At 42.7% G+C, this 11,837-nt stretch overlaps 1 protein-coding gene across 9 annotated transcripts in view; it reads right to left on the reverse strand.

The window, feature by feature from the left end:
* ablim3 (actin binding LIM protein family, member 3) overlaps positions 1 to 7,412 on the reverse strand; it is a 58,190-nt gene extending 50,778 nt beyond the window's left edge. For all 9 annotated transcript variants that reach the window (XM_078169235.1, XM_078169241.1, XM_078169240.1 and 6 more), the window contains exon 1: positions 6,964 to 7,412. In XM_078169235.1, coding sequence (XP_078025361.1) covers positions 6,964 to 6,976 — 13 coding nt within the window. In that variant the 5' untranslated portion in view covers positions 6,977 to 7,412. The remainder of the gene's footprint in view (positions 1 to 6,963) is intronic.
* Positions 7,413 to 11,837: the final 4,425 nt, after the last annotated feature.

Here is an 11,837-nt window from a genome sequence, read left to right on the forward strand (position 1 = left end):
TATTGAAGTCGTTGGATGTGCATGCCAAAAAGCCTCACCTACGTAGAGAAACCAGGCACACAATCAGCTCAGGAGAAGCATTACGCAACACTATCTAATTGTGTCAGGGCGTTTATTCTCATTGAACACAGCCATGCTCTCTCCAGCTAAACCCATTAAAGGGCTCTCAAACAACCCCTCATCCTCTCCCATGCTGAGGTGTTGAGTCATTCTTCTAATGATAGCCACCAGACTACAGGTGTAATCCACTGACTCCAAATCAGTGGCGAGTGCCTCGGGATAAAACAGCCTACGGCAGACAGGTGAAAAGAACAGGGCCAGGGTCAGAGCAGCCGACAACATCCCCAGGGACTGAGAGGCTGCTACTATTTCTGCCCCTGACCTGACAGCCCCCGGGAGGAACATGCTGGGAGCTCAGTCACAAGGGATGCTGGGAGATCAGTTGTGACGAGGGAGTGGAGTGAAGAGTAAGGCAAAGAATCAAAAAGAAGTGTGTGGACTCAAGATGAATTATTAAAGGAAAAATGTTTCACTTCTTTTACTTTACTTTGTAGTAAGTAACATACCCATTCTTTCCAGATGTATCAGCTTAGTAGGGAAAACTTGCAGATCTAACCCAGGTTTGCCTGATGCTTGAAGTCCATCATTAAAGTTTACCCAACAAGTTTGAATATCTGCCTTTTTATCGCATCTGTCAGAAGCCCTTAAAGAATAGTTTGACCAAGAAGCAGTGAAGAAAATGTAGCGTTAACTGCAGGACACATGTACATCTGCAACAAGAGAGAGGAACAGGGCAAGAGTGGACAGCCAGCCATCAAGAAGTTGAAATCTATGGAAGCAATGTCCTTCTTAAAATCTTCCAAGACAAGGAGAGGGTAACAGCAATGATGATGCTTACAACGAAGTGCAGTCTAATAGTTGCACAGTATCACTTCATAACTCAGGTGTCAAATGCAACACGAAAGCTGAAAGTGGTGACAGCCAGGGAGGCAACGTCAGTGGAGAAAAACAAGGAAGCAACTGTGTCTTTAGATTTTGCCTTGCACTGGGAATTTTTGCAACAAATAAAACAAGAAATCGCTACAGGTTCAGTGTTCAAGAACCAAAGTTTTAAAATGCATGTGAATAAAGGACTTGATGTCAAAAGCCTTAAGCAGCTTATATGTTAGTGATACCTCTCTGTAGCTTAAATTTTCACAAGCTATTGTTGAGTGAGTATAAAAGTAAGTGATTTTGGAGAAAAGGCTAAATATTGATAGAGCTACTTCAAAACTGGGTCTGCGGTTAAGGGTTTGTGACAACATAGAAGTGGCGTCTACTCAGTTTAGTAACAGCTCAGTGGTACTTGGTAAGCTGGTATTCAACAAATCTTCACAAGCTGTGCATGTCTTGTCAATCGGGAGTTTTCCAAGTTCTAATTTTTAGCATTTTCTGAGGCAAAAACTGCATAAATCCTACAATAGACATTTCTACGAAACACATCTTCTGTTGTCACCAAACCAATCAGCAAAGTGAACCAATATATAGTTTGAATAATGGAAGCAAGACGCATGCTTCAAGAAGTCACTGTATTGAAGTGACTGGTTAAAGCCCCAGCTTTTCTCTTTAGATACATCAGATATTTTACACAAGATCATAGGGTCTCAATCCCTTATGTGTCTTAGTGGCAAGTTAAAAACATATTGATTCATTATGAATCCCATAAGAGCCTCAGATCCACAGGGCTCAGCCCACTGTCTGAAATAAGAGTTACTTGCTTCAGCAATTGAGAAACATGGTGTTGTTGGGGAAGATTCTTGGTCATCCATGTCATGGTAATCTTAAGTGTTATATCATAAGCAACTGGATTTGCTCGAGTTTCTTGAAGAAGAGTCCAGAGTCCTGTGACTCTGGAAGGGTTCACACCCACACAGAATTTTTAGCCTACGACTCCGCACCAGTCCGTTAGAACTGAAGAGGCCTCTTGGATGAGAGGGGAAATGTCTTCATGAAACTCAAGCACGTCCAGCTGCCTACAATATAGCACTAAATATAGTGTTAAGGAGTAAACCAAAATCCAAGCTTCAAAACATTTCTTTAGGTACCTCTGAATCATATCACTGTTACTACATTAATGTTTTTTTCCCACAGGTTCAATTGAATAAAACTATCTGGTTAAAGGTGTATCTAGCTACAATATGCTCTTTGTATTTAAGGAGCACGTCCTATTTAAAATCAGCACTGTGTCCTATGTATTGTCCCAACAAAGCAATACCATGCCTCCCTGTCTGTAATCAAATGCATCCAATGATCAGGTGTCTCCCTGCCACCCCCCCTCCCTTCTCTTTATCTCCCTTCGTCTCTGTCAGGACCTTGGCCAGGAGCATTCATCAGAGCAATGATAGCGTCCAGTGGTATCACAAACATACTGTCACTCTATGGAGGGAGAGAAAGGTCAGACTGCTACTGACAGTCTGAATGATCACTCAGTCCCACCAGAAGCCAAGGTCATGGAGACAGAGATCTTGAGGATGCCACATACAGTACAGACCCATTGGTGTAGCTTTGAGCCGAACGAGTCTTCTTTACTTACAGATTAAATGGAAACAATTTCCATGCAGTCTCCATTGTTCCCTTTCCACATGCCTTTAACGGCTGTACACAAATCAAACTAAACACCACTGTAGTAACCACAATGACTGTAACTGCAAATGAACAAGAGAAACATGTGCCTAATTTTATGTTGGACTGTAAATACATACCAGTTGTACACGACTGTGTAGTGTATGACGAATATTCATGTGTGCATCCCAGCATCTGTGTTTGCATCTGCGCATCTTTGTCTCCCACCTTTGTTCTCTGTGTTATTGAACTAAGGCGTCTGGCAGGAGGAGTGATAAATGGTTTTTGGCTCTGGTTTGGACTGCTCACCAGATGAGGCAGAAGAGCAGGAATCATATATGATACAGCTCCCCTCCCTGTCTACCCTTGTTCTGACTCATTCCCCCCACAACACAGAAAAAAAACCTGACATCAAACCAGCAAGGGAAATATCCATCATGTAATTGAGTGCTGTCCCATGTATCTATACATTTATTTTTTTTCCTTCTAGAAGCGGGGCCTAAGGAGGACACTGTCTGTCAGTGGGCCACTGGATCAGTCTTTTCATTCATACACTTTGATCCAGACCAATGTATTATATCTCTGTAACGACTTGCCATCAAATTAAACATGAATATTAATTGCTCCCAGAGGATCATTTCATAAAATTTTGTGGACTCACTGACATTTTGTCTATCACCGTCATAAAGTGACGTTATTGCACTATTGGCAACCCACTTTTTTTGCTTCTGTGGCCACCATCATGTCAAAGCAGTCTGTCAAAGCACTACATTTTAAACGTTTTACACCATCTCAGTAAATATTAGACTCTTCAAGTACCACCTTTATGACGGACGTGAAAATACAGTAGCATAGGCCTATGCTTTTTAGCAACGTACCCATGCAGGAAGCAGGTTCATACCTACAGTAATCAGTTGTCAGCCACAGCCACGCTGTACAAAGGGGTAGCACTAGAAGTGGCACTTAAACTCTTCCGCAAAACTCTCATAGACTGCAAGGGCCACATTGTTTCCCACAGAATTACAATCTATGTGTGGCAGTAGATGATGACAGAAGGGCAGGGGGCACGCGCTGACTTTGATGTTTTTTTTTCTTCAATTGTCTGCGTGTCCTTGTATCACTCTTTGTCCCCTCTCTAAATTCTGTGTTTTTTGTGGCTCTGTGAATGCAGCACAGGTGCAACTCTTCTCTTTTTTCTTAGCAGCAGTTTGTGGAGTTTTGGAGTTGCGGGGTGAATTGATCAGTCAATCCGATCAGATCAGCTCAATGGATGAGAGGAGCAGCTGTTTGTGAGTGAAAGCAAACTTTAGACCTAGCGAGATTTATACAAAATCCTTATTTGATTATACCACTAAAAAGCGGGCGGGCTTGGATTGTAGTGTGATACTGAGCTACAGCGAAGTCCGCTGCTGTTCAAACCGTTGGCTCCACACTCACCTTCTTCGTTGTTACATCAGAAGGGGGGTGAAGGAGAGACGGATGAATTAGATGTCGGCCACACTGTTTTGGAAATTAAAAAAAAAGGTGTTGCCCACTGATATCGGAAGACATATCTCCATATTGCTACTACAACCCCCAAACGGTGAAGTGTGGTTTTATATGACTGATGTGGCTAGCTAGTGGCCCAAAGGGATCCCAAAAGTTATTCGAGGATTCATTGTCTGGTTACTATTAATTTATGCTCCAAATTTGGCAAGAGTGGAAATTAACCTTTTTGTCCACCTCCCACAGTGGCTGGTGGATTCCAAAATCTACCAGCCACTCAAGAGACTGCTTTGGTTTTTTGGCTGGTGAGTGAAGAAAATCTAGCAGCCACCTACATATTTTACCAGCATTTGGCTGGTGGCTGGTGCTAATTTCCAACCCTGATTTTGTGCCAATCCATTTAACTGTTGTTGAGATATTTTAGTCTGGACCAAAGTGTTGTACTGACTGACTGCTAGTGTTGCTAAAAGACTATTCATGAGACTACATAGCTGAGCAAAATGGGCAATACTTCCATGGAGACTGCAACTATGGCTGGCGTTAATTTCCATACTTATCATGTATTCAAACCATTTATGTCTTAATCATTAAGTTGCATGAGACGCAGACGCACTTTTTGAAGTTAAGACACCCAAATGGGAATGCCTTTCGGATGTGTTTCGTCTGAGAACTCTCTGCTATAGAGGGAGGAAGAGAGGGAAGGAGAGAGCTGTCAGTGCTGTCTGTGATGTATGGCTCTGCAGATCCCCTCAGGTCCCTGAGCTTAATGATCAGGATATTGATCAACATGTGTTTTATCACTCCCCTGAAATGCACATACCGTATGTACAGTACACTGTACCTCAGAAACGGCCTGATGTTAGGCTACTTTTTTTGCAAAACTTGTGTCTCCACTCTGCCCGAATATAGTGTGCATATAGTGGTACATCTTAAGTATGTTAAACCAAGGTCCTTTCCACCAGAAACTAACCTGCTGCACACACAGTCCTGCCTCGACCGCCAGCCAGGCAGAAAATAATCTGACCATACACACACACACACACACACACATAGAAAACCCAGTGACCATGAGAGATAGAAGGCCCAGAAGATGAAGACAGACAGTCAGAGCTGTGTGTAATTACTCTGTGTGTGTCGATGGCCTCTGGGCTATCACACCCAATGCAGCGGAAAACACGGCACACAGCACAGCCTAACAGGCCCATTCATGTCCAAATCTTGAGTGTTGAGAGTGGACGGGAGCATATGTTTGACTGACCAGAGGGGTGGGAGTGAGGAGAGGAGAGGAGAGGAGAGGAGAGGAGAGGAGATGGTCTTTCCTCAGCTCTGATGCCTGCTGTGTTTATGCCTAAAGCCAAAGTACAGACACATGTCACACCATCATCTGCCTGCTGTGACTACGCTGACACACACACACACACACACACACACACACACATGGTACTGCACACGTATACAGGATGGCACGTACTCACAGGCAAACGGTAAACCACAGGTTGACATGTTGTTGATGTGTGTGTTTGCCTGCATTTCTTGTTTAAGCACATGCTTTTAAATCACCAGAGCCTGTGACAGCTCGCCACACGCCGGCTGTATGTGCTCCTCCCCCTTCTGTGTCAGCTGAGAAAAGCATTTTGAGGCTTAACAAAAGAATTCTAAACATTTTCTCAGGGAAGCCAGGAGCTGCGACACCACTCCCAGCACGCACGGCACCGGGAGCTGGCAGTCAGGCAAGGCTCGGTACCACAGGGTTAAGAGCACTGGATGAATAATGTAGTGCCACACAATGACAGGCTAGATTATGAATGATGCAGTAAGACCCGGTTCCTCCTGTAGACACAGAGGACAGGGGAGGGAGGACAGGAAGCACATGACACCATCAGTTCACAGAGGACCTTGTGCTCATCAACTTCTACTGCCCTTACTGATAGCCAAGAGGGAAGAGGAGGGGGGGGGCATTTCTTTAAAAGTCTTTCCTTGGAGATCCACGCCGTATGAATCAACCAGTGAGAACTTGAGAACAACAAAGTGGAGGCATGCATACAGGCGTGCACATGCTCACACAGCTGACCAGCCAGCCCTACAGGGAAAGCCCTGATTCAGCTGACAGAGGATCAGGGTCACAGTCAGCTAATACAAGGTCAGCTTAGCATCATGGCAGGCCCCGGGCCGGGTGTAGGGTACGTATGACAGAAGCCCTCGGGCTGTCAGACTTATTTGTCATGTGCTGCATCACAGTGAAGCAAACTCCACGAGACCAACAGCGGTCACGTCAGAAACCTCCAGCTCCAGGGGCTTCCTGCTCCTGCAACGTTAGAAGACAGGTGGAGTTTTATGAAGAGGCAACAGCTGAGAGCCTGGGTGGTCTCCCATGAGAGGTCAAATGTACTGCTGATGGTGGCGAAGAGGATGAGGAAGGAGAGAAGAAGATGAAAGAGAAGTGAGGGAAGAGGGGAGCAGACACTGTGAGGGCCCAAGCAACACCTGTTACTGGGATGAAGAATCCCAAAAATGCCCCTCGATACATGAACTCTGGGCAAATGCTACTTTGACCTCCAGATATACTTAGCTCTCCTATCCTCTCTAAACCTGTCCCAGGTCTATTATAGGGGTTTGCTGCACACTATAAGCAGAGGCATAATTCACAACAACAGTTCTATAATTATGTACTGGATGTACATAAGAATACAATTTAATGTATCTGTGTAATTTAATTCAATAGAATACTGAGGTGAATTGAAATTACATTGTTTATATTGGCACTTTCAATGGTCTGTTTGATCACATAAAGGCTACTATTGTTCACTGCTGCTCTCACATGTAGGTATTGTCTTTGCGCTTCAAGTGGAGAGATAAAGCGCGCAGGAATGGACTTACCACTGGAACTCATGATGCCCAATGTTTATCTCAAACAAAGCGCCTCCGTCGACAGTAATCCCATAAAGCAACAGCAAATCTTCACGGAGCAGTTCACTCCTTCCAAATTGTGTAATTAAAAAAATATCCAGCAAACGCAAATGATGCTTCTCACTCTCCTGCTTCCAGTCCAGTGTCTGAGAAGGTGGACAGAGCCCGGAAAGATGCGTCCAATAAATGTGTGAGAAAAGAAAAATAAAGCGAGGATATTTCCAGTGATTGTAAAAATCCAAAATAAAGCTCCTGATCTTGCTGTGTGAGAATGTCGGTCGCGCGTGTGTGTTTTTTTCTCTCTCCCTCTCCCAGAGAAACAGGCGCCAGTTCCAACACAATGCTGCTCAGTCGGATTCCACCTTCACATTTTCGCTCCTGGCTGATTCCAGCTCCGCCGCGCTCTCCCTGACGGTGCACTGCTGCTGTCACCGTGCGCCTCTCACACACTCAACACACACACAGCACTCCTGTTCCGCCCTGCACCTTCAAAATAAATAGACCATAGAAATAGACTGAACCTGTTGTATTTAAGCCTGCAAATTACTCAAAGTCTAACCAAATAAAATACCCTTAATTTGCCCTTATCAAACACATGAATACAAATCAAGGAGTCACGTTTGCTTTAATTTAATGACAATTAAAACATAACAAAAAAATTTACAAGCCATATTATGAATGAACTTTTCAAATAGATTTTAAGGGATGCATGGCTTTTTCCTCAATTTACACATTAATTTGACATATTTCATTTAATCCATTAATTCTCAGTTGCAGGTGATATTCAGTTAAGGGCATAGGGGACCTTATAAAACCCAAAACTAAACCCCTTAAGGACAATCTTTTTTGAAAGCTTTTAAATATATATGTAAAAAAAATAATGAAATACTGATACTCAGCTTGCAGCTTGTGGAAAAAATCTGGCCCACAATAAAACTAAAAAGTAAATGAAAATAAATGTATTCACACTAAAAAAAATGTTTAATTTTTTTAATGTAAATGGGGTGCCAGAGTGCACTGAAAAAAACATCAAAATAGACCTTTTTTTATAAATAATAATTTAAAAAAAAAAAAAGTGCGAGGGAAAAATCCTTTAGGTCAGTGGTTCTCAACAGGCCCAGCCACGGGGTCCAGTCTTCCCCAAAGTCATTAGTTCAAGGTCCACACAGTTTAATATATTCAGTAATATACTTGCATTTGAACATGTAGTCGAGCTAGTTTGCTGTCTCTGTTAAGCAGCTGTGTGTAAGTCACTCGCTCTACAGCAGGAGACGGCACTTGGAAATAACAGCTCTGTGCCAGAAATTCACTGTACCTCAAAATAAAGTTTGTTTTTTTACGAATTTGACACTTTCGCGAGTCACTTACGGTCAATTCATAAAGGACCCGTGACCCACTTTTGGACCATAACCCACCTGTTGGGAACCACTGCTCTGGATTCTCTGACAGAGGTCTGTGCTATGCCCTCAATGTCCTTAAATCCTAAAACACTCCTGCATACACCTGTCCTTTACAGGCTGCACCGGCTGCTGTGACTGGCCCCTAATCTCCAGACATTTAGCAAAAGTGTCCCCCAGGCAAAGCAAAGTGAGTATCCCTATTTTAAGGGATAATTTACATATTACTTTGGCAGCGTCTGCCCATCCATTAATGGTTAAATTAAGGTGTTAGTAAGGAATGTTAAGGGTTCTCAAAAGGGCCAAAAATGAACCCCTTAAAACACCCCATTCAAAGTAGATTTGAAGAGGTGCATGACTTCCCCAACTAATTTACAAATAATCAGTTGTAAGTGTTTCACTTTATTGTTGAGCTTTTATTCTGTTAGACCTTCATCAGAGCATACATGAAGCAACAGTGGACAGGCAGTATGCAACAAACCTGTGCATGACCCTGGTGGTAGAAGCTCCACCTCCTGGGAGTTGTAGTTCCCCCTGATCGAAAGCTCAACAATAAAGTCAAACACTGCATAGATGTAAATGTGCAGAAATATTTTTCTACCAATCTGGACTTCCTGTTGTTTCCAGCACTGCGCCAAGACCAAGCTGGGTGGAGCAGTGGTTGTTTTGTAAAATTATCAGTTTAATATGTTATCGTGTTTGAAATGTCACATTAAACATGTGATATGTAATATGATGTTACCACAAATTGTTATTTTTTTTTCTAAAATCAACATTGAAATAACGACTCAGTCCTCTGGAAAGTGCCAGTTTGTGAAGCTGCAGTTTGGACATATTCATCCAAGCATTAGCACACACCAAGCAGGCTGTCTTTCTCATATTTCACTGTAGCTGTCATAAGATAATGCCTTAATTAGAAGTGAAAGTACTTAGTGACTACTTAGTGTCCACGTAGCTGCGAGCAGATTTGCATGATTTTATTGTGAAACTCAAGTTCTCTTATTTCCGGTGTGGCTCTGCCTCTCTGTGGGTGACTTGACTGCTCCCTGTCTTTATCCTGGGTTAAGCGACGTCACTCCGGGCTGCTGTGGACGCTTTGGGGACACTGTAGCCTACATCACACTACTGGAAGTGTTCAAAAGCCATTAGTCTCAGTCTTAATTCATTTTTCACACAAGGTGAGATAAAGATTCTCAGTGTCTGCAGCGTTTTAAATTCATTTAACAGTGAGTCAGGCCAGTGTCATTTAAAATGGGGCAGAACAATATGAATCACATTAGTAACCTTTGAAGAGAACTACAAAGAACACTTGAAACTAATTGATTGAAAGACACTGGAGAGCCTTTGTGAGACAGAGACTTGTTGGTGTGTTTTGCAGGGCTTGACTGGGCTTGTTGCTAAAACTGTTAAGACACCGCCCTCTTCTGGAAAGTTGACGTAAGCAAATTAGTTAATTGGATTATTTAAAGTAGAGCTGTTGTGGAGGAGAGGAGGTTAAGTGTGAAGCTGTGAACAGACTTACTATGCTGTGTTTGGTTGTAGAACCACAGTGATTACTTTAACTGGCCTGTGAGTTTGTCCCAGCACTTTGACTTTGTATGGTTGATAGCAGAGCTGTTGTGCAGTCTGACTAAATGTTGTGTTTGCATTCAATAGGATCAGTGGTATCAGTGTGGAAAGATCTCCATCTTATGGTGAAACACCCATCCGCTGTTTCCCAAACAGTCTCATTAGTCAAGTCAAGTCATGTTTAAAAATAATTGATGTTGGCTGGATGCAACATACAGTAAATGACCCGTCAAAGGACGTCGAGACTACAGAGAAAACAGCAGGCAACTTTATTGGAGCTGAAACTGCTGAGGTTTGTGACATCTATCTATCTATCTATCTATCTATCTATCTATCTATCTATCTATGTATCTATCTATCTGTCTATCTGTTTTGTGTTTCCTGGTTTTAAAGGCTGTATTACAGTAAAGTGATGTAATTTTCTGAACTTACCAGAGAGTTCCAGCTGTTTCATTGTTTGCCTTTACCCACTCAGTCATTATATCCACATTACTGATAATTATTTTAAAAAAAATCTCATTGTGTAAATATTTTTTGAAAGCTGCAATCGTGAACCCTACAATAATATCTATTAAATATTAAAGTATTTGGTCTAAAATATCGGAGTATTTGATTTCCTCCTTATTGCCCAGCCTAATCTGGAATGCATTCCAGTACTTTGATTTAATTGTTATTTATTTGACCTTTATTTGACTTGGCAAGTCATTAAGAACAAATTCAATTGTAATTGTTCGTCACTGTTGTAGAGGGTCAGGTCTGCTGAATGCTTGATAATATTTTGGTATGGTCTATGGTACTATGTGTGTACTGTTTTTATTAAGCTGTGTGTGTGCGCGCATGCTGTTGTTATTAACCGACTGCCGTGTCCGGTGTCCTGAGGAAGCCCTGGTTCTGAATCCTGTAGGAAGCTGGACAATGGCGGGATGTGAGAGGCGCCCCTCTCTTTCTCTCTCTCTCTCTTTTTCTCTGCAGTCTTACCACTTTGGTTCTGGAGCTCAGTGGTTGTACAAGATGTTTTCTCTTTGTCCTTTAATCTGCTTTACTCCCTCGGTTTGGTTTTCAGTTTCAACGGGGTGCTTTGTAAAGCTGTAGTGTGGATTTCAGCGAAAGGGAAATGGATATCAAATGTTAAAAAGCAATTCAGAAATTCCTTCATCATGGAGGTGCTCTGTTGGCAAAGAGGACAAAAGTTTGTTCTGTGTGACCTCGGTGTCCTAAATTCGTCATCGTTTCGCTGTCCAGGAGATTGAAATCATAATCTAAGACTGTAGCCTGTCTTGTGTTCATGTTTATAGAGAAGAAGAATTCTTAATCTTACTGAAACAAATGAAAAATCTAATATAATACACCACACAATGATTTTAAATGTATTATCCTGTTTGTACTACAGTGTGTTTACTGAGCTGGGCCAAGTCAGTATGGATAATGATTTACTTAAATTAACCATCTCCAGGGTGTGTGTATTCGTGTGGGTGTGGGTGTGTCACTGTGTAGGCCTGATGCGTACTGGGTGCTGATTGTGCTCCTGTGTCCATCCTGCGTTGTGCTTTTGTCCTCCAAAGTGATGTGGCAGAAAAACAGGAAGTTGGCCTTCCTGTGCAATGAAGGCAGTGGGGCAGGAGGCCGTCAGGTCAACGTGGCGCTGTCACTGTCTGCAAAGGCGCCAGTGCCCCCTAATCGACAGTAAAGGAAAACATCCCCTCGTATGTGTTATTACTGGAATAAACCGGCACACTGTTTACATCACTCTGTGCCCTCCGATGGAAACTGTTTCCTTAATCACGCCGATTTCACAAATTATGCCTTTTTATGAGATGCTTAACACATGGCGGCGGCAGTCGTGTTTTTGTTGCAGTCCTAATGTATTGCCACATTGTA

The sequence above is a fragment of the Epinephelus lanceolatus genome, chromosome 7, assembly GCF_041903045.1.
Source record: "Epinephelus lanceolatus isolate andai-2023 chromosome 7, ASM4190304v1, whole genome shotgun sequence".
NCBI classification, from domain to species: domain Eukaryota; kingdom Metazoa; phylum Chordata; class Actinopteri; order Perciformes; family Serranidae; genus Epinephelus; species Epinephelus lanceolatus.